Source organism: Chiroxiphia lanceolata, chromosome 21 (assembly GCF_009829145.1).
Source record: "Chiroxiphia lanceolata isolate bChiLan1 chromosome 21, bChiLan1.pri, whole genome shotgun sequence".
In the NCBI taxonomy this organism is placed as follows: Eukaryota; Metazoa; Chordata; class Aves; order Passeriformes; family Pipridae; genus Chiroxiphia; species Chiroxiphia lanceolata.
This window is the reverse complement of record NC_045657.1, coordinates 5123724-5150689: the sequence shown is the minus strand read 5'-3', so window position 1 is coordinate 5150689 and position 26966 is coordinate 5123724. Positions and strand designations below refer to the sequence as shown.

The window sequence follows — 26966 nt, the reverse complement described above, 5'->3', positions numbered from 1 at the left end:
TTGGGATGGAGCTTTCCTGTCCCTCAAGGCCAGGTCTGTTGTTGGTCTGGGGTGTCCTGGGTACGTGCAGGGGGGAAAGGTGGGTTTGTTCTGTCCCTCCTGCCCCATCTCCTCCTGCCCACTCAGGCTCCTGCATCTCCTGATAAAGCTTCAGATAAATCCAATAGTAGTTCAAATAAGTCTTGCTGGTCCAGGGAGGAAAGCCAGATGGTTGCAGAGCATTGGCTCCCCTCTGCCCCCCATTTTCCAACTCCCAGGGTCCTCCAGGGGAGGCTGCTGACGAGGTCAGGACTGGGGGGACATGGAAGGCAGCTCCTAGAGCAGCCATACAAGGGCTGGGACTGGGCACCTGCTCCATCCCGGCCGGGGGGCAGCTGCCTCCTCCTGTTCTGCCGGGTATCCCGCGGGCAGGCAGAGCACAGGGCCTCTCCCGGGGACGGGGACGGTGCCCAGGGGGGACTGTCCTGCGGCGGCTCCGCCTGCCCAGGCCCGGTTATAAAGGAGGAGGAGGAGGAGGAGGATGCTCCAGGCACCGGACCAGAGTGCAGAGGGCAGCCGGACACCGGGAGTGGGTGAGTGCAGGCATGGGATGGGAGGGAGAGGGAAAAGGGAGCTTTTGCCTCGGGAAACGTGTCCCCTTGCCCCGTCTGTCCCATTTCCGCCCACCCACGGGTGTCCCTCACCCCTGGGTGCTGGAGCAGGGCAGTGGGGTGCCAGCCCCTTCCCAGCACTGTGCAGGCTGCAGTCAAGCCCCTCCTAGCTCAGTTTGGGGTGGGGGGTTTCCAAGTGAATCCCATTTCTCCTGAGAGTCCCCTCACCCACCCCAAGGGAGGGCAGCTGGGACCTCAGCTGGCACCACCTTGTGCCCTCCCCACTCTGTGCTGGGGATTTTGGGGGGCAGGATGGGACCTGCACAAGGTGGAGGAGCGATGCTGAGACAAACCCCAGCACCAGTGAGCACATCCCTGCATGCCTCTGCTTCACGAAACCCTGGGAAGCCTGTTCCTGCCCCTCCTGCCTGCCCCTGCCCTTCTCCCTGCCCCATCCCAGCCCGCAGGCAGCATCCCGGCAGTTCTTCCAGCCCAGCTGGCAAAGACAGTTCCTTTCTTTACCAAAGTTTCGAGCTTTTCGTTCTCCGTTTTGTATATATTTTGTTTTCCTTGTTTTTAAAACCGAAAGCCCAGTGCTCCTTTGGAGCAGGGCAGCCAGAGTTCTCTCCGGTAAAAACCAAACCCTGCCCCAACTCACACGGAAATTGCTACAGAATAATAATAAGGGCTGAGAAAGTCCCGCTGCGTTCCCCTTCACTGAGCTTTGTTTGCTCTGATTTATTGCCACCTAACACTGAAACTTCGGGGCTCTCCCTTCCTGGGCAGGCGGGCTTGGCACGAGCCCCGTTCCCAGAGCAGGGAATGCTGGTGGCCCCACACCCTTTCTGAGATGCAGGATGCATCTCCAGGGCAAAGTGCCCCCGGGCATTTTGTAGGCAGTGGGGACATGTCTGAGCAGGCAAAAGTTGGAAGTGTTTCCCTAAACCGTTGCTGGACCACTCGTGGAGCGAGCTTGCCTGGTCTCAGAGGTGCTTAGTCAGGCTGGCAACCACCACAGCGATGCTGGTGGCCACAGCAGGGATGAGTTTGAGGGTAAAGGGAGGAATTAGTTTCGAAAGGAGCCGCTTGGGCTGGGCCCTTCTGGGAACTGCGACTGCCTTCCTGTAAATGCCCCAGCGAGGAAGGGACGGCTGAACCTCCCTGGGCAGGGACCCAGCTCAGCACGGCTGCAGGGCCCCACGAGCAGGGAAATGCTGGTTGCTCAAGCCTGGGCATTGGGTGCTGCCTGCGTGGCAGCCCGACGGGCACGGGCAGGCTCAGGGAGCCGGATGCAGGTTATGGGGCTGCCAGACCCCCTTTGCTCCTCAGCACGAACCTGGCAGTGGCCGGGCAGATCCCGCTCTTGAGTGGCTCCAAGCCGTGCCCGTGGGATGCTGGCAGGATGCGGGTGCTGGGGCACACCCCGGCATAACCACATCACTCTGGAAGAGGTTCCCGGTGCGCCAGCCAGGAGCAGCCCAGCAGGGCGCCTTCCCTGCCTGCAGGAGCAGGATTGTGCTGACTTGGCAGCGGCAGCAGCATGAAAGTTGCTCAGGACAGGAATTGGTCGGCTCTGCTGTCCGCCTCCCCCGGCCAAGGGTCAGCTGGCATCGCCTCCTCCTGGGGCCCTGGGATTCACAGCCTGGCCCCGGGGCCGCAGAGCCCCTTCCTGCTTGGAATCTCCATCCCTCCACCTGAGCTCCAGGCGTCTTCCACCGTCTCCTGTTGTTGTCTCAGATCCTTGATATCCTTGTCTGGAGGGTGAGGGGCAACGAATCCCCACGTAGGTGTTTTGTGCTGGCAGAAAACACGGGCAGCGTAATCAGGACAAATGCACCACAAGCATTAATTAGACTTGGGGCTGGGCTGGGCTCTGGGGGACAGTTCCAAACCCCCCAGCCCTGCAACCATGTCACACCCCGCAGTGCCAGAGGGCACTTGGGGCTGAGGTGGTGGGTGGCTCTCTGCAGAGGCCTGAGATGTGCTGGGTCATGCCCGAGCAAGGCATTGAGCTGTGCCTTCACCACAGCTGGGCGCCTGCGCCTGAGTTCCAGCCCCCTGGCATTGCAGGGTGCTTGCAGAGCGTGGGGCAGGCTGCTGCAGGGTTGTCAGCATGGAGAAAAGGTAAGCTCTGATGGGTGCCCTGGCATCCTCCCATCACCCAGCCACCATCAGGTGCACTGGCTGGTGCACAGGCAGGGTGTCCTCCCTGGCTGGGAGCTGCAGCCTGGATGTGGCCATGCTGCTGTGGCTTTTCCTCCTGCTCCCAGCCCTCCATTTGCTCCCTGCAGTCCCAGGAGGGCTCTTGGTTCAACTAATCCTTCCTGATGGCTGCAACAGGGGCTGAGGGCATCACAAACCCCTTTTCCTTGGCTTTGTCAGCACTATGGCTCAGTCCAAGGGCACAGTGGTCCTCGCCTACAGCGGGGGCCTCGACACCTCCTGCATCCTGGTGTGGCTGAAGGAGCAAGGCTACGATGTTATCGCCTACCTGGTGAGCTCTGTTCCAAACCCCAGCACAGGAACCCTGTCCCTGGGGGCTGGGGGTGGAGGGAGTGCTGAGCTGCAGTCTGGGGACCTGGGTGGGTGACAGGGCTCCTGGTGTGTGTGTAGCTGTAGGGTCTCACTGGTTAACCATTGTCCAGCCCGGGTGTTAATCTGTTGAGCTGATTGTGTGGCACAGCCTGTTCCTGCCAGATAACGACCCTCTGCTAATGAGGGCAGCAGATCAGGGCTTGGCAGAGGGGTGCATGGCCATCTCAGGGGGGAACCCCCCTCCTGCCCACCCTGGGTGGCCTCAAGTCCAGCCAGCACGGGCTCTCTTATGCTGTGCGTGATGCCCTGGGCCAGACTGGGCTTGCACTCAGGTTTTGTGGTCTCCTTTCACATTCAATCTTGGTATTTTTACTCCTTTCCAGGCCAACATTGGGCAGAAGGAAGATTTTGAAGCAGCACGAAAGAAAGCACTGGCACTGGGGGCCAAGAAGGTAACAGTGTCCCTCCCTCTGGGGCCTCTGAGCTTCCCCTGCTCCTTGGTGTGGGGCTGAGCCCTGGGGTCTCACATATCCCATTGCTGGGAGGAGGGACAGCACCAGTGAGAAATCCCTTTTCCAGAGGTTTTGCACCAAAGCCTTTTAGCAGCATCTAGGAAAGGGGACACAAAGGGACCTTTCACTGCACTGTCCCCAAATCCCTAAGAGGAGCAGGTTCTCCCCTTTGCTGCCCTCCCACCAGGACGCTCCCTCTGTGCCTGCAGGTTTACATCGAGGATATCAGCAGGGAGTTTGTGGAGGAGTTCATCTGGCCGGCAGTGCAGGCCAACGCGCTCTACGAGGACCGGTACCTGCTGGGCACGGCGCTGGCCCGGCCCTGCATCGCCCGCAGGCAGGTGGAGATCGCCCGGCGAGAGGGAGCCCAGCACGTCGCCCACGGGGCCACAGGCAAGGTGAGGGAGGACGGGGGCACAGGGCAGGGATTGGTCAAGCTCTGGGTGCACGGTGTGTTTTGTGGGTGCTCTGCAGGGCCGTGCAAAACTCAACCGTGTTTCAACACTTCCTTCTCGCTTCTGGGATTTCTGTGCCTGATTTCGGTTCCCTCTCCCTGTCGGGAAGGCTGGAGTCAGAGCCGAACACCCTGTTTTGGGCAGCAGCTTGAAAATGCTGCTACAGACTGGGGCTGTCCAGGCCAGGAGCCAGCTGGGACTGAGCCAGCACCCTCCATGGTGTTTAGGGGCATCCTGGGATACATGAGACTGTCCCAGTCCCTGTCCTGGTCCCTGTTCACATTCCTGTCCCCATCCCAATCTGTGCCGGTCCCTGTCCCCATCCCAATCTGTCCTGGTCCCTGTCCCCATCCTTGGCTCTCCCGGTCCCCTGTCCCTATTTCTGTCTTTATCCCGGTTGTCTCGGTCCCTGTCCCCATCCCCGCTGTCTCCGCCGACGCAGGGACGACACTTTGCCGCTAGAGGCAGCCAGAGACCGTAGAAAGGAGATGCTCGGGGCCAGTCCCTGCCCCGGAGAGGGGGAATCCCCCGCGGGGAGCGTGGCGGGGGCGTGGAACCTGCGAGCCGTGACCGTGGGCCACCCCCGGCACCTCCAGCCGCTGCCCACACGCTGCCCAGCCCGGGCGGGGACACCTGGCGCAGGTGAGGGCTCAGTGGGTGAACCCAGGTCCTGCCCACTACCTCCTCCTCCCTTCCCACGGGGACCCAAAGCGCAGCCCGTGCCCATCGTGGCCTAGGGGCAAGGCGAGGTGACCCCCTCAAGGGGTCACAGTGAGTTTGGGGCGGCTGGGTTTGGGGGTCCCCAGCTATGGAGAGGATATTGCTTAGGAGGGGGATGTTAGGTGCAGCCGGGAGGCTGTCGAGGTTCGTGCCAGCACCCAGGAGATGGGGCAGAGGGGCAGCTGGGGGGGCTTTATGACCGAAATAATTCTCTCTCCTCCTGCGGTGGGATCCCTGCATCCCTTTCCCGTCCATCTCACCCATCCCCAGCAGCCCCCTCTCGGAAGCCCCCACTAAACGGTGCCGTGGAGTCACACACCCACATCGAGATGACGTCCCCTCTGCTCCCGGGTGCCACCAGCCGTCCCCGCTGGCTGGGACACCTTCGGTGGCTCCTGCTTCCCAAGCCATTAAGCTGCGGGCACGGGCAGGGACCGACCGCGGGTAACTCGACCCGGCTGCGGCGTCTTAAATGGGACCATCTGGGGTGTCCCCGCTGCCGGAGCAGATGGACGTGTTTTGGGCCTGTAAGGGAAATGAGTACTTTGGTGGATGTACTCGCCTGAGTGTAATAGTCCTTAGGGAATTCCCAGGCCGGTTGTAAATGTATCCTTCAGGCCAGGCCTGATAGGAGGGAAGGGGGGCTCTGTTTGCCCCTTGGTGCGGGTGGAAAATAGGCTTTGGTGAGTGCTATTCCCTTGGAGGTGCTAATAACTCCCAGCCTCCCTCCTCACCCCTTCCCGGCTACCTGGGCTCGTTAGTGGGACCTCATCAGCAAGGGCCAGTTAAGGTAAAGGGAGGTTCAGAGCTAATTAATTATGAGCTACTGAATCCTCCTGCTCACCACGGTGTTTTCTCCCACCTTGCCCTCTCTCTCCATGTGTCCTTTGATGCCTTTGGGGGAAAAATACCTGAATCTGGGTTTCTGTTGGTTCAGCTTTCAGGAGTGTCAGCCCAGGGTAGAGCACAGTTTGGGGTGAGTCTGTGTCAGCCTGTCTCCCTTGGAGCCTGGTGAATGAGCTGCACAGGGATTTTGAATGCCCAGCTACCAGGAGCTCTAGGAAAGGTGGTTTGGGGTTAAAACAAGCCATGGAGAGGGACCAGGAGAGACCCCATGGGACAGAGGATCCTTGCCCACTGTGCCTGAGGTCTCCAGTGTCACAAGGGGAGCTGTGACTGAAGCCAAGCAGCACCTCAGAGGCTGCATGTGTGTGTGGTTACACACATGTGCACCACCACACGTGTGCACTGCCACACATGTGCTTGCCCAGCAGTCCCTGAGCCTCTCAGCTCCCTGGATGAAGCCCTGGGGCTGTAGCAGAGCCGGGAGCTGCTGATATGTCATCTGCACTTTTAATGTTCCTGCCTTTTTTTTTTTTTTTAAGATTTCCTGCTAATTTTGCCGTTTCTTTCCTCAAATCCAAACCTGTGTCCCTGTCAGGCAACATTCCTCTCCCAAGGATGCTGTATGGCCCTGTGTGAGCCGGTCCAGGAATGAGATCTTGTCCCCCATCAGTGGGATCTGGGTGGGGGGCACCCACTTCCCAGCCCACCCTAGTGAGGGGTGACTCCTCAGCATCTCCCGTTCACTTTTCAGGGCAATGACCAGGTTCGGTTCGAGCTCACCTGCTACGCCCTGTGTCCCAAAATCAAGGTAAGGCACCTAAAATCATACCACCCCCAGGCTCCTGGCCTCTCCCCAGCTGGTGGGGAATTCTGTTTTAACACCGAGGCAAGGGGCCATGCCTCACTTTAACAAGCTACCAGCTGCACACAGCGACGTTTTGGCATTTGAGGGGGCTGTAATGATCCTTAATTGACCTATTTTTACCCCAAACACCACGAGGCCACAGAGGAAACAGTATCAAGGCAGCTGCTGGATAATCGATGCTGCCTGTTTCCCCCCTGCATCCAGTGCCCGGTTAGGGCCAGGGGTTTGGGTTACTCCACCCTTGTGCTGGGAGATTAAATTTCATCTGGGGGACCAACACCCTGTCTCTGAGGGGCAAAGGGGGCCCAGGGGCTACAAGAGGGCTGGGGGCTTCTCACCTCATGCTCCTGCCCTCCCACCAGGTTGTTGCACCGTGGAGGCTGCCCGAGTTTTACCAGCGCTTCCCTGGGCGCCGGGAGCTGATGGATTATGCCAAGGTAGGAGCTGGTGTGGTGTGGCCATGGGATGCTTAGGGAAGCCACAAGATGCTCAGGGTGGCTGTGGAAAGCTCGAGATAGCTGTGGGATGCTCAGTGTGGCCACAGGATGCTCACCATGGCTTGGCAGGTGACAGCAGCAAGCCCTGCACAACATCCCTCCAGCACCACACTGGAGCCTTCTGGTTGGGGTTTTTCCCCCCCCAGCTTCTATTTTTTTTTCATTCTCCCTTTTTAAAAGCCCCATAATTACCTGGCTATTAATGGTAACCTGCTTTCCAAGGAAACAGGTCCCAGCTCCCTGACTTGAGCAGCAGACAAAGCAAACACATTCACCTTTGTTGTCCCTTCCTTTTTGAAGTACAAGTTACAATAAAACATATTAGAAGTTTTGCATCAGGTTTTTATGTGCCCACCAGGGTACCTTTCTTTTTTAAGCGACTTCATGGAAATGCTTGACAACTCGGCTCAATCAATCAAAAGGGAAAAGGCAGCTCTGTGCATAAACCAGAAAATTGCTTCAGTTTTTAAATAGCTGCCGTGGAAGCTGCCTGGGTAATCTCTGGGAAGGCGAGGTGTGGAGCTGGAGGGATGTGGCCGTGGGGTGAGGAGCCCTCTGAGCCCATTAGGGCCGGCAGGAGAGGGTGGCGTGTTGAGGATTGTGTTTGCCATCTGCTGTTGTATTATGAAGGGGCGAGTTTACGAGAGCTTTCCATATGTTGCCAAACAAATTGTCAAGTAGGGGAGTTATTAAGAGCGCCGCGGTTTTATTATATGGAAAATGGAACACGTGTTTTGGGTTTGGGGGGTTTTGTTTTGGTTGTGGGGGGTTTTTTTTTTGTTTGTTTGGAAGGGGGAGGGTGAAAGGGAAACGAAATGGATTGGGGCCCAGTTCCAAGAGGAAAGGTCGTGGGGTGAGGGTTCCTAGTACTTCTCAGTCTCTGGTTATGTTTAGTGTTAAAAAAAAAAGGGGGGGGTTCTCTTCTTTTGCATGCTCAGGAGAGGGAGACGTGTGGCCAGGTCCTTTGAGCACCTGGATGTGCTTACCTTGGTGCTTGAGGAATGATATTTGGGACTCCACTAGTACCAGGGAAAGGGAGGATCCGTGTCACTGCAGCACAGCTCTTGCCATGGATTTGCTGCCCAGGGGCTGGAGCCAAATTTGCTCTGGCAGCAACCTGTCCCAGCGGCTGTTTCGTGCCCACAACCAGCTGAGGCTGAAATAACTTAGTGAGAAGGGGGAAGCTCTCAGAGGTGCTGCTCCAGGGTGAGCCATGGCTGCAGGCAGAGCCAGGTGGGACAGAGCCTGAGAACAAGATCTCTCTTTGTTTGTGGCACCTTTGGCTCCAGCCAAGGCTGCCTGGGCTCAGTAAATGTTGGTACGTGGGTCTGGACTTAGAGGATCCTCTTTGAAATGGAGTAAGGATGGGCTGGGGAGCATGGGCTGCCAGGAGGAGGCAGAGGGCGGAGAGGGCTGGCTGAGAAACTAAATCAGCTGGGGCTGGTAGCTCATTATTCAGGTCGGAAAGATACATTTGTATATCTCAGGTGAGATGAGTGTGCCAATGGTCTGTCTCCTCTTCCAAATAACAAGTGATAGGACAAGAAGAAATGGCCTCATGTTGTGCCAGGGAAGGTTTAGATTAGTTTGGACATTAGGAGAGTCCCAGGGGGTCCCTCACTGGAATTGTGGTGTGGGACCAGCAAATCAGGACCTGAGGGAATGTCCCCCCAGGACCAGAGCCCAGTCAGCCCCTCTGCAGCCTTAGAAGGTATTTCAGAACCTTGTTCCCATCTCGGGTGATGGATTGAGGACTATGATGAAACAACCACAAGCATTTCCTTCCCCTCTTCTTGGCAAACAAGGAGCCTCTGCTCAGCCCCTGCTCCTCCGTCCCTGGCCGAGCCCTTGGCTGATGTCCCTGCTGTGATGACACTGACATGCCAGAACACAGACACATCAGGGCACAGTGGGAGCCCAGAGCTGCCATCTCCACCCCTGTCTCCCTGTGGCCATCCCACAGCCGGCACATCCCATCTCCTCATGCCAGCAGGGTGGGACACGTCCCCGCTGGCTCCAGTTGTCAGCCTGCTGCCGTCACCTCTCCTGCTAATTCCCCTGCGTATTCACCTCGTCTTCACAGGCAATTTCCCCCATTGAAATGTCAGTGGATAATTGAGCACACCAGTGACCTTGTTAGGGAGCCGGGCTCGGTGCAGCGCGTTGTGCCGGGGAGGCAGCCGGTGTGGGGCCGCCTGTCCCCTGGCATGGTGGGCTCGAGGTGCCCAGGCTCGGGGGGGACACCTCCACAGCTGCTTTGCCATGTGTTTGCGTTGCTGTCCCCTCATGGCAGAGCATCAGTCCTCCAGAGCATCCTGTGGATTTGGGGATTTGTGTCCTTGTCGCCTCCCCTTGCTAAGCGGCCCAGCTGGGAGAATCGTGGAACATCCTGAGTTGAAAGGGACCCACAAGGATCATTGAATCCAACTCCTGGCCTTCACAGGACAACCCACTGTCCCACCATGTGCCTGACAATGTTGCACCATCTTGGACCTGGACCTAGGAAAAACACAACGTCCATGCTGGTGTCCCCATTGCTGGGGTTCAGGGGGTGCTCTGGGATCCCTTCTCAGCCTGGGGCAGGTCTGGGGCAGGCGTTGTCCTCCCATCCACGCTGTGTCCCTGATGTCCCCATCAAGGTGGCCCTTGTGGTGGGAGCCAATGCTGTCTGGGGTCAGGGACACGGGTGTGCAGCTTGTTCTGTGCTGCCTTGTTGGTGATGATGGGTTGTGCCTTTGAGCTTTTGGGGCTGATCCTGGTGGGAAATGGTGCCAGTGGGGGCTGGCATTCCCTACAGGCTGTCTTATCCCCACTCTCATTCTCTTGGCAGAAACATGGCATCCCGGTGCCTGTGACACCCCAGACACCCTGGAGCATGGATGAGAACCTCATGCACATCAGGTGAGTGGCCAGGCAGGTGGGGAGCTTCTGTGGGGTGAGGACACAGAGTCTGGGGCCCCTATCCCCTCCATCCTTCATTGCCCTTCACACCTCCATTATCCCAGACCTGCTCACCATGGGTGACCCCGAAACCTCCAGCCTGGCTTTCTGCCCAATTGTCCAAGTCCCATGTGGCAGCATCCATCTCCTGGGCTCTCCCAAGCCTGGTTCTCCTTGCAGGGTTACTGCTAAAATGCCTTGGAGATCCATAACATGTATTTACTCCCATCCATGGGGTGGTGGGAGTGGGGCTGTCGTCCCGGTGGGGTTTGGGGTTGCAGTTTGCAGGTGCTACAGTGACTTCTCCCTCCTTCCCCGCCTGCTGCAGCTACGAAGCCGGGATCCTGGAGAACCCCAAGGTAATCGATCACGGCCACCCGGCCAGCGTGGCAGCCACGGGGCCGGGGGCGTCTCGTGTGTTTGCAGCCTAATTGGAAATTTCACGGCGGGGCCGTCCGTGTGTGCGGGGAGGCTCCACCGCCCGCCCCGGCCCCGCCGCCTCCCCCGGCACGTTAATTGCCGCCGGCATGAATAGGGGAAGGGACCGTTTCAGGGTGACACTGGAGGGGACAATGTCGCGGGGCAGCAATAAAGGAGCAATTAGACAGATGAGGTGCTGGTGGGAGAGTCGGAGCTGGTGACGGAGGTTCGGGCTGGCCCCTGCAGCTCGCCCAGCCCTCCTCGCTTTCCCATCCCTGCTCTCTGTGGGGTAAAACCTGCCCTTGGATGGGTGAGGTGTTGGAGACACTGAGGGCATCCATGGGGCCACCAATTCTGACTCCCAACGGGGCCACGAGCCCGGCGGTGGTGCTGGGATCTGCTGCCAGGTGCTGCTGGAAGCGCAGCAACACCTCCGGCCGCTCCGAGCAGTGCTCGTGGTCCGGCCGCCCGCTGGCCCTGCCGGCGCTGTTCATGCTCCAGCGGGTCACCGCGCTCGGCGGCTACTTAAACTATCCATCAGCGCTAATTAGACAACCCGGGGAGAAGGAGGGGGAGGCAGGAGGAGAGGGAGAGGAGCCGCTGGAGCTCGGCGCCCGCAGCCGGCTCCCCGCAGCTGGGCTGACGCGTGCCTCCGGCGGGGGAAGGAAAGGGAAGGTGGAGAGGGGGTCCCGCTCCCCCTTTGGTGCCTTCCAGAGGGGTGTCTGTGGGTCAGGCTTTGCAAAGCCGGGTTCCCGTGGAGCCTCCTCTCCTCCAGGGGAGCGCTTGGCACCGGGATGGGTGTTCGTGCCTCTAGCTGGAGCTGGCAAGGGACTGACCCGCGCCCCTCTTGACCCTCTCCTCCGCACCCAGCACCTCTCCTCTTCTCTAGCGGAAGACCCCCAGTCCCCAGGCTCTGCCAAGCCCGCTTCCTTCCCACAGCCAGCTTGGAAAACGGGGCTGACCAGTGCCCTGACCCCGTCCCCGAGCATCCTCCGCTTGGGCATCTCACCCCCTCCGACAGCGCTGGGAGGTGGCTTCCCCGAGCGCGGTGTCACCAGTGTCCCCTCCCCGGCCCGGGAAGCAGTGCCGGGCACCTGGTGGCTGTGGCAGGATCCGAGGTGCCAGGCACGGCGGGCTCCCCTCCCCAAACCCCCGGGACCTGCCAAACGCAGGGATTTGAAAGCAGATGGTTGAGCTATTTTCTGCCTCTGTGAGGCCCGATTGAAGGGCAATGAGGCAGCTAATGCGGAGAAAGATAGAAATTTACTTGCTTTAACTTCATATGGCACTCTGAAAGAGTTCATTCAGTCCCGGGCACAACAATATCAGCCGGATGAATAAACCATTTGCGGCATCGATAGCTCTGCATCATGGTTTACTTCATGGACCATTTGCTTCCAATTTCTTCTCTTCTTGCCCCGTTTTTCTTGCTTCTTTCTTCCCCCCCTCCCTCTCTCCCTTTCCACACACTCTTCCTTTTTTTTTTTTCCTTTTTTCCCCCCCTTTTTATTTTTTTTTCTCTCCCCTTTAAAGATGACATTGCAGGACTAGCCCCCCTGCGGGGAGGGATAAATAGAAGGCATTGATACACTGCAACAAACTATTTGTCATTTGAACTGTGCTTTTAGGAGAGAGAATAAAAAGAGGACAGACTCACACCGTAATGATGGAATGCAAGCCAAATGTCACTTTTATTTCTATTTAGTTATTTTATTTAATAGGGGTTTTCATAGTTGGCTCGGAAAATTGGAAACTACCTGACTTTGACTTCCAATGTTTAGTAAAGAGTTTTTAATACTTTCCGGTATTTCTTCTCCCCCTTCCTCCATCTTTTCCTTTTGAACTCAAAGTTTTTCATCATCTCTCGCAGGTTCATCTAGTTAATAAGTGTGATCAGGGCTAGGAAAGGCCAGACGATGTAAAATTGAAATCCACAGCCCGTGTAATCTGTGTGCAGGGGCACAGGGAGATGCGCCTGCCTGCCAGCGCCTCTCCCTTGAAACAAGGGAAAGGGGCAAAAACGGCATGAAATGGGAACTGAGGGGAGTTTTGCTGCAGCGTATGCTTGGGTAGTTATGTCTGTATTCCCGGGATTCGGCTGTGGATGCTGTTGGGATGTGCACCCCGGGGCTTGGGGTGAGGCAAGGGAGTTACCCCTGGTGAAAAGGGGGTGACTGGGTGCTTGCAGTTAGGGTGGGCTTCCCTCAGGTGCTGGCAGTGCTCCAGCAAATATAAATATGTTTGGAGAAAAATAGATGGAAGTTTTCACTAAAATTCTTACTGCCCGTCTTTGAAAGTTTTAGATGAAAACTTCTGTAGAGAAATCAATTTTCCTTCTAAAAAGCTTATTTTATTTTTTTTTAAAGCAACCACTTGGTTGGATTCTGGGGGGTTCTTTTCCCTGACTTGCTTTATACTTTGTCTTTTTTTACCTTGCTGGAAAGGAAGAGAAGGGAGGAAAAGGGATCTTGAATGGTCCTTTCTACCCCAAAGTATTCTTTGAAGTGAGTAGGAGAAGAGCTGTGCTTTAAAAACGAGAGGAAGGAACAGGGGGCATGTGTGCCAGGCAGTGGGTGGGTGGATGCAGATAGGGCCCCACTGCCCAGGGATTCCCAGAGCTCCAGCTCTCACCAGCTGGGTCTAGTGGGCAAATACCAGTTTGCCACCTTTTAAAAGGCTTCCTGCCTTTCCACCACGCTGCACATGCCCTGGGTGCTCCGTGCCTCAGTTTCCCCTCCACCTCCTGGAGCTGCGGCTGGGTGGGGAGTCCCTTTGGAGACAGGAGTTTGCAAACACCGATCTGAAAGTATTTTGGGGTCAGCAAGTGCAGTCACATCATGGGCGAGTGCCGAAGGGGCAAAGCATTTGCTCTCTGGGACGGAGAGCTCTTTTTTATTGTATTTTCCCCCCCCCTCCTTCTTCTGGCACGCACTTCAATTGCGGCAATTCACCGTCGGCGCCCGAGCCTCCGCTGGCCTGGCTCTGATGGAGATAAGATGCCTCTTTCCTATAAATCTCACAAAAAACCAATATACATAAAGGTTGATGTGCTCTGAAATGGGTTTTTGCTTTGCCGCTCTATTTTCCCCCGTGTGTATTAACCCCGGGAGCACCATGAAAGAGCCGGTGGCGCCTGGAGCACCTGCTGGGGTCAGGGCTCCTCATTAGTTTTTTTTTCGGTCCCCGGCCGAGGTGCGGGGACACGCGGGCACCCGCCCGCCCCGCCGCTCACTGCCAGCGTCCCGCTTTTCCCTGCCTGACTTGCTTCTCCGCAGCCATCCCGCCTCCAGCTGTGGGGGCGTTGGAGGAAAAGATGAGATCAAGTTGAGGGGAAAAATTGGCTGATTCTTCCAGCCCCTTTGTTCCCGGGGCCCCGGGTAAGCGCCGGTGATGTGCCGCCCCGGTCCTGCGCTTTGGGATGGTGGGGTACGCTTTTGGGATGGGGGATGCACCCCGGGGAGGGGGGATTCACTTTGGGATGTGGGATGCAGCAGGGGGATGGTGGGATGCAGTATGGGGCTGGGAATGCCAGCAGTGTAGGCCATGGCAATGCCACTGACTCTCCCACTTCTCTCCCTCTCCCCACAGAATCAGGCTCCCCCCGGGCTCTACACGAAGACCCGTGATCCAGCCACCTCTCCTGACACCCCGGATGTGCTGGAGATCGAGTTTGAGCGGGGTAAGAGCCTTCTTGCTGCCAGACCCTTGTGCCTTGGTCCCCCAAAGACAAACCCAACTTTCCAGCCAGGACCAGAGTTCCCTGGCAGCCAGGAGCATCTCCAGAGTGGGGGCACATGGGTGAACCCATGGCATCAGGGATGAGGATGGGGCTCTGTGCAGAGGATCTGGTTAGACCTTGGGGTTGCTGGCACCCCTCTGAGAGCAGAAAGGGATCTGTGAGTCCCCTCCACAGCCATCAAGAGGTGTAGTGGGCACAGGGTCTCTCTCCTGCAGGTTGGCACCCAGGTGGCCCTGGGAACACACAGGTGACCCTGTTCAGTGTCACAGCCGAGGAGATGCTCCAGCAGGATTGGCCTTTGGTACTATCAATGTTAAATGAAGGAGACAGGGGCACCCCATCACATTCCCAGGGACTAATGGCAGGGCCCAGCCCCGGAGCCTTCACCAGAGAAGGGACACTGGGCAGCATCTCCCACCTCCGGCAGCCACGGCCATCCCCGTGCCACCATCCATTCTGGCAGCAGCAGCGAGCCCAGCCCAGGCTGGGGGGGAAGCCCCGCTGGGAGGGGGCACCCCCTCCCCACCGCCAGCATCCCTGCTCCATTATAACGATCCCCCTGCAAGGAGCAGCCCCCCCTCCTCCTTCCAGCAGCCCATTCAGCCCCTAGTTAATTTATTTGAAGTTTTAATCTAATTATTAACTATTTCAAAGGCTAAGCAGCTTTCACCAACAACGGCCCCGACAACGTCGGCTCTTCGCCGGGCGGACCCGGGCCAATACCCCGGCGGAGGATGCGAAGAGAAAGAGCCGGGGCGAGGGGAGGGCGCGGGGTGGGGGGGCCCGCGCCGAGAAGCAGCTTAAGGTTCATTATTGCCGCGAGTTACATTTAATAGCAATTTACAACTGAGTTTATAAACCCCTGGAAAATAGGGGGTTTAGAGGGAGGGGGGCAGTGGTGGGGAGCTGACAGCCCCCGTCACTAGACCGGGCTCTTGCGGGCGCCTATATAATAAAGACTAGAAAGGGAGGCATTGAGGCTGATTGGCAACTGATAGTGCGTTAAATGGTAATGAGGAGGGCAGATGGAGGGGGGATTAGCCTCCAACTCCGCACCGCTTTTCTTTGTGGGCCCCGCAGCCCCCTTGTCAGCTTCCTAATACATTTATTGCTCATTTCACACCGCTAAAGAAAAATGCCTCTTTCTATTCAGCATTACCCCCCTCCCCTCCCTCCCTCCTGGCTTTGCCCCTGCCCGGCGCCCTTAAAAAAAAAAAAATTAAGGGGAAGAAAAAAAAAAAAAGGGAAGGGGGGGGAAAGAAAAGGTGCAATAATTAATTCATGGCGGGGAGCACCCCGCCGCGGGGTGCGTGTGCGTGCGTGTGCGAGCAGCCGTGCCCCGGTGTGGGGGTCCCGTCCCCCCCTCGGACGCCCCCCGTGCTGGCGAGGGAGGGGGGGGGGGCACACATTTGTCACCGTGTCCCCCCCTCCCCGGCAGGGGCTGGTGGGACAGAAGGTGCTGCGCTGTAAGACAATTGCGGAGCGTGAAATTCAATTAGTTAAGGGCCTGGTTGCAATTTCACAGGCCCTAAAAAAGAGAGAGGGAAAAGAGAGGGGAAAAGGGGGGGGTGTGACGTTTTTATGGCCTTTTTTTATTTATTTATTTCGCCTCTCTCCCGAGGTGGGTCCCCCCTCCCTTCGCCTCCCCCTCGCACCAGCTTGGATATGCCTTTTTAAGAAGTTATTTAGAGTTCATATCTGTCACATCTATTTAACGCCCGTGGGATGATGTTCTGGGGGGGGATCCTGACACCAGCTGATCCTGCCTGTCCTCCTTCCCCGCCTCTGCAGGTGTCCCAGTGAAGGTCACCAACATTGGGGATGGAGCCACTCGTTCCTCGGCCCTGGAGCTCTTCGTGTACCTGAACGACATCGCGTGAGTGCCACCCTGTCCCTTGGCAGCAGGGACAAGGGCAGACCCCCAGGGTACCCAGGGTGGGGTGGAAACAGGATGCTCACAGCAGGCACGTCCTGATGAGCCCAGGGATGGTGGTCAGCAGTGTGAGCATGGGATGGTCCCAGCTGGATCCTAGTTGTCCCTAAATGCCAGCAAGCAGAGCTGGGCACCAAGGCCAGGAACACGAGGGAATAAATGCCCCAGGGTGTTGCTTTTGGTGCATGAGGAGGGTTAAAATGTCCTCTGAACCCCCTCTGCATTTTCCATGTGCCCCAGCTGCACACTGGGTGAAGGCTGCCCTGCCCACTATAGAGGCTGAACCCCCAGGGCACCCCCTGCCTACAGGGCACCCCTTTGCCACTGGTCCCAGCTCAGTCCCAGACCCCCAGCTCCCACATCTCACCTCTCCCTGCCTGCCCAAGGGGGCTCAGTGTGCCTTTTGGGTGGAGAGTTGGCTTTTTTGGGGCATGGAGATGTGCTGTTTGGGTCCAAAGCCCTGTCCTCTCCCTGCCTCCACAGCAGCAGCTCCTTTGGGGTTTCCTGCCCTGTGCCACCCCATGCCCAATTTCTGATGCCACTGGCACAGAACTATCCCCGGGGGTTTGCCCAAAACTACAGCAGCACCCATGAGGGCACCTGCTCTTCCTAAGTGCCATCTGGCCTCCTCAATCCTCCTCCATGCCCCTGCCTTTATCCCCCTGGTGGTGAATGGGAATGAACTTTTCCATGTAGTTCATTTTTTAAATGTAATTAAGTAGTTTTAAAATTACTTTGGCTGTTGAGAATAGAGCTGTGGTATGTCCTGTCTCCTTGCCTGGTTTATTTTCCAGTGGCCCAAGTGCCATGACTGCCTGTGGTGCTGCTGGCCCCAGGTCACTACTGATGGTCACCAGTGCTGCTCAGGAGCTGACCATGCTGTCATTTGGGGTTTGTCCCCCACTGTCCACCCCTCTGATCCATCTCTCACAGCTGCCTGTGTCCCACTGTGGGGATGGGGCTGCTGCAACCTCCTTTTTCCTCTTCTTGCAGGGGCAAGCACGGGGTCGGGCGCATCGACATCGTGGAGAATCGCTTCGTCGGGATGAAGTCCAGAGGTGAGCCTGCGGTGCCATCCCTGCCCTAAAAACAGCAAAAAAAAGGAAAACCCCAGGGGGGGGGCATGGCTCAGGTCACCCCAGCAGCCCTCGACCTTTCCCTCCCCATCAGCTTTTGATGGAGATTTCCCTGTGCCAGAGATTTTTCATTGCTCTCTAATGATGGCAGCTGCCCGCTCGCTGCCGGTGCCACTGTTTGCGCCAGCCCTGCGGTCCCAGTGCCACCAGGTGAGACCCTTCTCCAGGGGGAAAACACCAGGCTGTGGGTTTGGTAGGAGGATGCTCCTGGAGGGTGCCAGGCTCTGTAATACAGGTACAAAACACAGGAGGCTGATGTAAGTCGCTGAGGGTTTTTTTAAATCGAGTTCTTTGATTTATCTACACATTTTGGAGGCCGTGACTCTTAGTATTGATCATCCATTGGGATCAATTCCATTGGAAACCTCTGGAGGCAGCAAGCTGCCCTGTGCAGAACTAAGTAACAAGGTGGCTCAGCTTCATTTCCCATCTCCTTGTCCCCAGTCTTTTATTTTAAATCTCGTTAATACCTAATTAGATGCTCCCTTTCTTTAAACTTGCCCTCTGTGCAGGGCAACAGAAAATATTTTGGTTAGACTCAGCCCAAGTTCTCCCTCCCCACCACAGGACCCTTCACAAGAGCATCCACCGCAAAAGGCAAGAAACAAAACCCCAAATCATTTGATCTGGGTTTGAATAATCAAATTAAAACCGAAAGAAGGAAGAAAAAGCCCCAACCCCGACCCGCGCACGCCAGCCGGCGCATTTGCATTCAGGATGCTGAGTAATTTGTCAAAATCTATTTTATTTTTTTTTAAGAGCCACTGACACGCTCTAGTGACCCTTCCAGCATTTAATAATTTCTCTAAACCCCATTTAACTGTCATGTCTGTCTGCTGCATGACATTGCTGAGCGATCGCTGTGGTGTTTGTGCGCCGGCGGACGCGGCAGGACCGGGCGTTGTGGGGACAGCAGGGTGTGCACCCTGGGGATGAGACCTTGGGGTGGGCTTCCTGTGGGGACAAGACCTTGGGGGGGGGGTCCCCCCCTTGCTTTGAGCAGGATCCTGCCCCTGGTTTTGCTTCTTGGGATTAAGAAAAAGCCCTGAGAAATCTGCTCCAACAGATGTCCTGTGGGAGAGATGGAGAGCTGGGATGCGAAGGGGCTGGAACAGGAGGGTGCTGTGGGTACCTGCCCCACCCTGGGGGGTTTTGGGGTGCAGGGCAGCTCGAGGTGACCCCACCTCCTCACTGCCAGGAGTATTTTGGACCCCAAATGGGCTTAGAGTCAGCGGTACAGGAGATGGCAGCTGGGTTTGGAGGAGATGATCCCTTAAATCCCAGTGGTGTGAGGTGACCCCACTGACTCAGGGTTCTGCAGGTTCCTTGGGGCAGCACAGGGACCTCGGCTCTGCTGGGGAAACTGAGGCACAGTCAACAGCAGGAACTGATCCCTCCATACTGTGCAGGTGGCAGTGAAGGTGCCTCCTCTCCCTCATCTCCCAGACCCGAGGAGTGGGAGAGGAGAAAAACTCATTTGCATTGATTTTTTTTTACTAAGCTCCTAATTGAACTTCGTTAAGGCCTAATGGGCGAGGGGCACGTGGCACGCACCCGCACCAGCCTTTTAAGCCCTATTAACTCGGTTTTGCCATATTTGTTTTAGTGGGAGGAGGTGGCTAATTATGGGGTGCCAGGGAGTGGAGCTGCAGCCGGCTGGGGGGGGCACAGCTCTGCCGGGGGCTCTGGGCTGCAGTGGGAGCACGGCCCTGCCTCTGCCGCCTTTTCACATCCTCATTATCAAATTATCTTTTTAACTCCGAAGGGGGGCTAATTAAGTGAAGTAAATGAAATCAGTGGGGAGGAAGTGAGAAGGAGGGGATGGTCGCTGCCAAAAGCTGAGTGCTGCCTTTGGCTGGGGCTTTTCCTCCCCTTGGCTCTCTCTTTCCTTTTCCCTTTCCTCCAGTCGATGCACTGAGCAGATGGAGCAGGAAAGTGGAAAACCCCTTCCCTGCAATGAACACATATCAGGCCAAGTTTGGCCTCGGCCCTGGACCAGGGGTAGAAATTTGGGCAGCACTTTCCCAAGGGCAGCATTCTCCCTGGGGAAGTCACTGCATCCCCTCCTGTCCCATGAATGACGTCGGGAGTGACAGCCTGCACTCAGCACAGCAAAATTGCTTGGATGGAGGTGAAGTGACAGCCAAGGTTACAAATTAGAAAATTTTAAGTAGCAGCAGCTGTCTCCTTGGCTGCCTCCCTCCATGTCCCCCCCCCCCCCAGCTCCAGTCCCCCCTTCCCCAGCAGTAATTATGGGGTGATTGAAGCATCACTGGGCTGCAGTGCTGACACCTCTGTCTTTTTCCTGTAAACACGGGGAGATGAAAACAGACACTTGGAGATGCTGCGAGTGTCACTTTGAAGGTGTCTCTTATCTCCTCAGCAGCGGCGAGGCTGGAGTGTGGCTGTCAGCTGCCCTCCCCTCTGCCCTGGCTGACACACTCTGGGTCCCCCATCCTCTAGGACCCACAGATGGGCAGAATGTGGAGGTCAAGGCACATACACAAATCATGAGCCCAAATTGGCTTTAACACCTCCTAAGGGGAAAAGAGGGAGTATTAATTGTGTTAGTGGTGGGCTCCACTCCATGGTCAGGGGCTGGAGGGGACATAGAGCTCTGTGCTCCTGTGCCACCACCATAGCCATGGGGACAGCTGGGGTTTGGTGTTAACTTGGCTGTCTGCTCCCACAGCCCTGTCAGGACTAGGCTGCAACATCACTGGAGTGGCTGGAGAGGAGGGATTGGCTCTCCTTTGGGACAGTGGGATCATGTTCTGTGCCTGTAGGATGCTGGAATCATGGACACTGGTTGGGATGGGGTTTGATGGAAATGGCTTGGGCTGCCATGCAGAGAGGGCTCCTGTTGTGTCTGTGGGACTGTGGCCACTCTGAGATGGGACATGTACCTGTGCCACTCTCCAGGGCACTGAAAGAGCAGAGCCTGGTGAGGTTTTTTGCCCTGGGGGCTCCCCTCACCCTCTCTCAGGGCTGGGGCTGGTTGAGGACACATCCCCTTCACTGGGGATGCTTTCTTACAGGGTTTCTTTGTGTGTCAGCAAAACCCTCTACCATTCCCATTCCTATGCCATAGCAGCTGCCTGGTGTTGGGAAGGGACCATCCCCACAGGCAGACAGGAGGCAAGGACACGCTGATGGAGCAGCCCTGGCCATGGAGAGGTTACAGCCTTTCCCAACATGTGTTCCCTGCTGGACCAACTCAGTGTTTCCCCCACCACCTTTCCACCCACATCTGACCAGGATGGGAGCACTGCACGGCCACACCCCTATTTAAACTCCAAGTAACCACATTATGCAGAAAACAAGCCCTGAACAGCTGGAACAAAGGAGCAGCTTTCTGAAACAATTAAGCATCCTCCATCCCCAGGCCTTGTGCATTGAGGGGAAAGGGGGGGGGGCAGCAGGAAGGGACTGGGGGGGCCCTGCCAGCCCCAGAGGAGGTTTCCCTCCCAGTCCCCAGGTAGCCTCATTGCTTCCCAGCGGACGTGTGGGGCTCTTTCTCACCAGCCGAGGGGAGAGGAGGGTACTTCAGGCCCCGCGCTCCCCGTGCCTGTGCCCCGCATCGTTCCGCTAATTACAGGTTTTCAGCCGCAGACCGTTGGGCACGGATGGGTGGGGGGGATCGGTTCCCAAACCCTGTCATTTAGCCTCGTCAGAGTGCCTCTTCAAAGAGGGGAATCTAGAAATTTTCTCCGCAAGGTGCGGAGTGGACTGTCTCGGCCCCAGCATGAATATAATGACAGATGCATTTTACAGCGAGCTGAGGCTGAATGCGCTCGACCACGGCTCCTTCTGTCAGCCAAGTCATTATTTTTTGTCATTTGCTGACAGTTTTGGTCTCATTCGTTTCTCTCTCTTTTTCTGCTTTTCCCCCTGCCTGGAAAAATGGGTAGGTATCTATGAGACCCCAGCGGGAACGATCCTACACCACGCGCATTTAGATATCGAGGCCTTCACCATGGACCGGGAAGTGCGGAAAATCAAGCAGGGGCTCGCCTTGAAATTCTCCGAGCTGGTGTACAACGGTATGTATGGTCCTTCAGCCTGGACCTGCCACTGCAGCCTCCTCCCAGCCTTCCTCCTCCTCCCTCAGTGCTGCCAGAGGTTGCAGGTCCCACCAGTACGTGCGCTCAGGGTTGTAAAATTCAGGTGTGGATTTTGAGGCTACTCATTGGGGAAAGAGATGGGTTTGGGCTGAGCTCAATCCCACACTCTGCCTGCTTTCCTGCCGAGGGAGCTCCGTGCCTGCCTTTGAAAGGCAATGCTGTCTTCCATGAGGTGATGCTCCCAGCATCTCTCCCAGCCCAGTGCTACCACTTCGTCCCAACAAACACATTTGGATGTCTCACAGGATGTAGTTCACTATCCCTTTGTCCCCCCTTTCCCCAGCTCTCACCTCCAACCCGTTCCATCTCTGCCTGCTCTCGCCCCAAAAGGACTCAAATGCTCTGGGGTATGGGGCACCCAAGCTCCCAGCATGGCCATCCCTGCCATGGGATTTGAAGCCAGACACCTCTTCCCATGCCCTGGCAGGGGGGTGTGGCACAGGGGCCCCTCGAGGTGCTGGGGGCTGTGGGATGGAGGGTCTGGGCTGTGCTATGTGGTGCACAGCCCACACAGGGGCACTGCGGGTTGGGGCTGCAGGAGGGGCTCCCAGTCTGGACCAGGACAGCACTGCCTGGAGAGGGCTGGGAGCCCGAAGGAATGAGGGGACACTGGCTCACCCCTGCAGTGAGGGACAGAAATGAAGGAAGCCCTGTGTCCTCCCTCCTGTGGAGCAGCTGCAGCTCCAGCTTGTGGGTTGAGTTTGAGGGGTCTCAGCTCAGCCCCCCTGTGCTGCAGGGAACAGCTCCCTGGGCCAGGAGGCTGCCAGGGCTGGGAATGGCACCCTGGGAAGGGAATCATCACTGCCCTGGGGATTGATCTCTGGATTCACCCCAACCCAGACACTGGTGCTAAATTGAAGGAAGTGGGATTAGCCCAAAATGCCACAGGTGGACTCAACCCCCTACTGCCCACACCTGGGTGCTCAGCTCAGAACCAACATCCCTGGAGACCCCACACTGGAGAGATTCCTGCCCCCATCCAAACAACACTTTCATAGATCCTGATTTCTTGGGCTCTCAGTTCCTCCTCCCATCACTTCTCAGGTGTTTCTAACTGCAAGGGGCTGGGATGATTCCCATGGGATCTTTCATGGGAAGATCCCCTGTAAATAACCTGACTGGGAGCTTGGGCTTTGGGCAGCAGCAGATGCAACAGGACTGGGTCAGGCTGTTTCCCCTGCACTTTCTGGTCCCTGTGCTTGTCACCTTCCCCTCTAAGGACATTCCCTCCTGCATCTTCCTCAGCAACTGGCATTTAATATCTGAGCCCCTTTGCTGCTTAAATTACATTTTAGGACCCTGCAGGGGCTGCAGAAGTCTTGGTTACCTTTCCCTTAGATCACAGCCCCTGCCCTCATTTACACTCTGATGCCGCTCCTGTCTCTGGCCATTTTTGTTAGACTTTGACCTGGGCTGCCTTTATTTTGACTATTTTTTTTTTAGTTCGGGCATAAACCCATTTGTTTATTTCTAACCACTCAGTTGTTGTGCAGCCACCAGGTTAAAGAGCCACTCAGGGAGTCGTGGTTTCACTTCTCCCTCCCTACCTCTGCCAGGCAAGGGCTGCTGTTTTCCTTGTTCCAAATGCTGAATCCTTAGGGATTTCCAGCATGGTCCTAGACTTCCCTGGCAGCCAATCCTGAATCCAAGGAACAACCCCAACAGCACCCCTGGATCCCCATGCCGGAGGCCAGGCTTTCGAGCTCACCTTCCTTTAACACTTCATTATTGCAGCCAGTCCATGTTTTTAGGGGAATTGGTGTTTATCTTCCGCCTGTTCCCATTGATCCCATTGTGGAGGGGTGGCTTTGAAGACGGTTCCGTCCCGGCAGGTACACCCAGGTGCGGAAATGCCATTGTCCCCCTGCCCACGCGGTGATTAGGGCAGGATGGTGGGAAGGTCGTTAAGGGGGATCGCTTCCAGTGTCTGCGGTGGGGGGGTAAGGATGGGGGGGATGCTTCCTCCCACCTGGAGCTGTCAGAGTCAGGATTTAAGCAGCTGGTTATTATTTTAATGTGTCTGGGGTTTATTTTTACAGGGATGCAGCAGCCCTGCATCAATCCCGATATTAGAAGAGTTGTACCTGGAGGGTGGTTACAAAAAACAGGGGTTTGTTTGCCTGGAGCTGGAGTTCCTGCTGGCGTGGCAGTGCTGGTTGCAGGGAAGGGGTTCCCCAAGCCCCTCAGCTGTGCTGTGGTGGGGCAGCTGAGGGCAGTCTGTTCAGGGAGGTGTTTTCAGGGGTGAGGGGGTGCAGGGCTGTGGTGCTGTGTCTTGGAGTGGGGCCACACAGACCCCAGGGACGAGGCTGCAGGATACGGCCCCACTCGGGGGCTGGTGAGGCCAAACAACAAAAGAAATTGTTTGTTTCTTTAATGGCTTCGGCCCCGGAGCCCAGCTGGGAAGGGAAAGGTGAGAGGGCACCGGTGTTCGAGCAGGGAGTGAGATGGGAGAGATAAAACCTGGGGATGACCGGAGGGCTGTGAATGGGCTCTTTCTCTCTCCACCTCTATCTCCTTCTACATCTTCCAGGCTTTGTTCCAGGTCTCCAAGGGCTTCCCGGCTAATTACCCCGCTTAGAGACAGAAGGGGCATGGGGGTTGGCAGGCAGGACCACAGCCCCTCCATGCACTGTGGTGGCCTCTGTGGCTGGCCATGCCAACGGCTGTGCTCACAGGATGTGTTTTGGGGGTCCATGGTGCACTCACTGTCTGGACTCAGAGGGCTTGGGGGGGTGTTGGAGGGCTGCTGTCTCCACCTGACCCTCCCAAGACAGTAGGTTTCAAGTGACAGTTGCATACCTACTTAACAAATCTCTTAATTTCCATGATCAACCCCTGATGGAAGGAGAATGGTCCTGTGGCCTCTTCTCCATCAGCTCGTTCCAGCCTCCTCTCCCAGTGGGATCCCAAGGGCCGCCAATGGGAAGGGACACACATGAGGTTCTCTCTCTCAGAGCCGAACATGGATGTCCCAGCTCAGCATTGCCCTCTCCCATCCCTTCCTGTGGAAATTACCCAGGGTCTGCCTCGCAGGACTTAGCCTGGGGACCACCATGGGCACCGCAGGGCACTCCAGCCTGCCCCATTCCCACTCTGACCCTGCCTCCTGCCCACAGGGTTCTGGCACAGCCCCGAGTGTGAGTTCCTCCGGCACTGCATCGAGCGCTCGCAGGAGCCCGTGGTGGGCACCGTCCGTCTGTCTGTCTTCAAGGGCCAGGTCTACATCCTGGGCAGGGAGTCCCCACGGTCGCTGTACAACGAGGAGCTGGTGAGGTGAGTGGGGCTCGGGGGGCCCAGGGTGGGCAGGGGTGGTGGCAGCGAGAATCCCGTCCCATCCTGTCGCATCCTGCCTTGTTGCATCCCATCCTGTCACATCCCATCCCGTTCCCAGTGACACCATCCTCTGGGCCCAGCATCCGGCTGAAGCACGAGCCATGTTTTTAAGTCAATATTAATTTTTTCCCTCTCTGGCTTTTCCCTTTTCACCGTGTTGTTTTCTCTCTGGCTCACTCCCCCCTCAGCCCTCCCTCAACCCCTTTCAATCTCTCTAAACACTTTATAAGCCATAAATACACCCGAATGAGTTTAGATCAGTCGGAGTAAATGTCAAATTATCTTCTCTCTTTCTCTTCTCCGGCTTTTTTTCCCCCCTTTCCCTCCCCCTCAAAATCAACAGCTCCTAATAATCCATCCCAACCCTTCATTATGCTTCGCACTCTCACTTGGAGAGATTAAATGAATAAAGTATGAAAAAAAATATAAAAAAAAAAAGAGGGAAGAAAAAAAGGGAGGATGGAGGGGGGTGGGACAGAGGAAAAAGAGAGAGGGAGAGAAAAGCAGGGGCACTTATTCTCCCTGCGTCTCCAACCATTTTCCTTTTCTTTTTGATTTCTACATCGCTGGTTTGAAAGCCTTTGAGTGACGGCGTCACAGGAACCCGAGAGAAAGCTGTGAGAGGCAGAGCTGTGTGGAAATGCCTCTGCACAGTAGGTAGAAAGTAACGTAATTATAGAGCAGGTCAGAACCACTCGAATGAGCAAAAATAAAAGCACAGAGGTTTTTCTGTAGCCCGTCAGGGGAGGTAAAATCGTTGTAAACTCTTTTTTTTTTTTTTTCTTCTTTATTTCCCTCCACTTCCTTCTTTCAGGTTTGCGGTTTCTGGGAAATGAGCCGTGTGTTTTGGGGACGTAGGAGACCACTGGAGTTGGGATTCAGTGGGTGGCTGCTGCTCTGGGGAGGGAGATGTGCTTGGTGTCGCACCAAGGCACCGGCTGCCACAGCCATAAACCTCACTTTGGTGCTGGGGATGTCCCTGCCTGGGACCCTGTTCCACGCCCAGGGCAGTGCCTCCTGCCCAGGATTCCATTCCCTTTCCAGGGCAATGCCCTGCCTGCCACAGGACAGGCATACCTGGGGCATGGCTCCGGGACAGGGCGAGCATCCCTGCTCGGTTCCAGAGCACGAGGAGGAAGGGTGATGATGTACATGAAGGACTGCATAAGGAATTTGGGGCTGTGTCTCTAGCAGGGCCTGGGGAACCTGGGAATGGCCACCAGGGTGGTCCTATGGCTCTGCTGCTCCTGAGCCACGTGCCCCTTCCCCAGGGCTGGCTTGGACCTTGCCCCAAGCCCCCCACACCCACCTGCAGTGGATGAGGGACAGCAGCAGCACCAGCCTGTGGGAGCAGCCAGCTCAGGGGTCACCCACAATTCTCCCTTCCCAAAGGGCAGCCCTGTTTCCCCCTAGGAATCCCATCCCACTGTGCCTTTCTCTCCACAGCATGAATGTGCAAGGGGACTACGAGCCCGCCGACGCCACTGGCTTCATCAACATCAACTCACTGAGGTCTGTGGGGTAGAGAGGGACCCTCCTCAGTGTGTGTGTGGGGAAGCCCCCAGGACCTTTCCCCTTCCCCATTCAGGCTTTGGGGGTACACCAAGCCCCACCCCGAGCTCCCCCTGAGCAGTGGGGTGCCACCAGCCTCCCCCAGCACCAGCCCTGCTTAATTACAGCCTTCCCCAGCACAGCCAGCCTCGCTATTTTACTTATTTCTCAGACACCCCCTCCCCAACTCTAGAGCTGTAAAACACGCTGCATTTACATAATGGGCTCTTAATTTTTCCATTGCCTGTTAACTGCTTTGTTCTCCCCCATCCTCGATGTCCCCCTACTCCTGTAAGATAAATTAATTACATTATCTCGTGGGGGGGGGGAATAATTAAACTGTACAGGCCTTAACAAACGCCTGCTCTTCACGCCCCCTCATTCTGCTTAAATTAATTGAAAGGAAATGTGTGTTATTACTGTTAATTTAGAATTAATTTTTTTTTTTTTTAAATCCCGGTTTCCAGGCTGAAGGAATATCATCGTCTCCAGAGCAAGGTCACCGTAAAGCAGGATGAATAGCAATCAATCGCACGCGAGCCTTCCTCTCCCCTTTCTAATTTCTCTAAGAAGTAGCACTAATTGTGGTGGCAATTTGTAATTGTAACTCGTCTCTCCGGAGCGGAGCCGCGGCGGAGGTGACGGCTTTGTTATGGGGCGGCAAGTGAAATGCAATCGGGAGGGGGGGAAAAAAAAAAAAAGGGTTTGGTCCATCGGAGGAGAAGTGGGGAAAGAAATAAACCCCCAGCCACGCGCGGGTCCGGCGCTGA

At 56.4% G+C, this 26966-nt stretch overlaps 1 protein-coding gene across 7 annotated transcripts; it reads left to right on the top strand.

Annotated features, from left to right (window-relative positions):
- Nucleotides 1–506: 506 nt before the first annotated feature.
- ASS1 (argininosuccinate synthase 1) lies at nt 507–26966 on the top strand. Of its 7 annotated transcripts, none has more exons than XM_032708514.1 (16): nt 542–572; nt 2620–2714; nt 2973–3084; nt 3509–3577; nt 3847–4035; nt 6410–6466; nt 6886–6960; nt 9851–9921; nt 10289–10319; nt 13969–14059; nt 15911–15995; nt 17046–17110; nt 21100–21231; nt 24429–24585; nt 26092–26157; nt 26664–26966. In XM_032708514.1, exons 2-16 carry the CDS (start codon nt 2704–2706, stop codon nt 26716–26718), a joined length of 1266 nt encoding a protein of 421 aa, XP_032564405.1. In that variant the 5' UTR covers nt 542–572; nt 2620–2703; the 3' UTR covers nt 26719–26966. The 7 variants fall into 7 exon arrangements, with proteins under 7 accessions (XP_032564407.1, XP_032564405.1, XP_032564406.1 ...); XM_032708515.1 differs by having other exon boundaries at nt 548–572; nt 2661–2714; XM_032708511.1 differs by lacking the exon at nt 542–572 and adding an exon at nt 2103–2351 and having other exon boundaries at nt 2661–2714.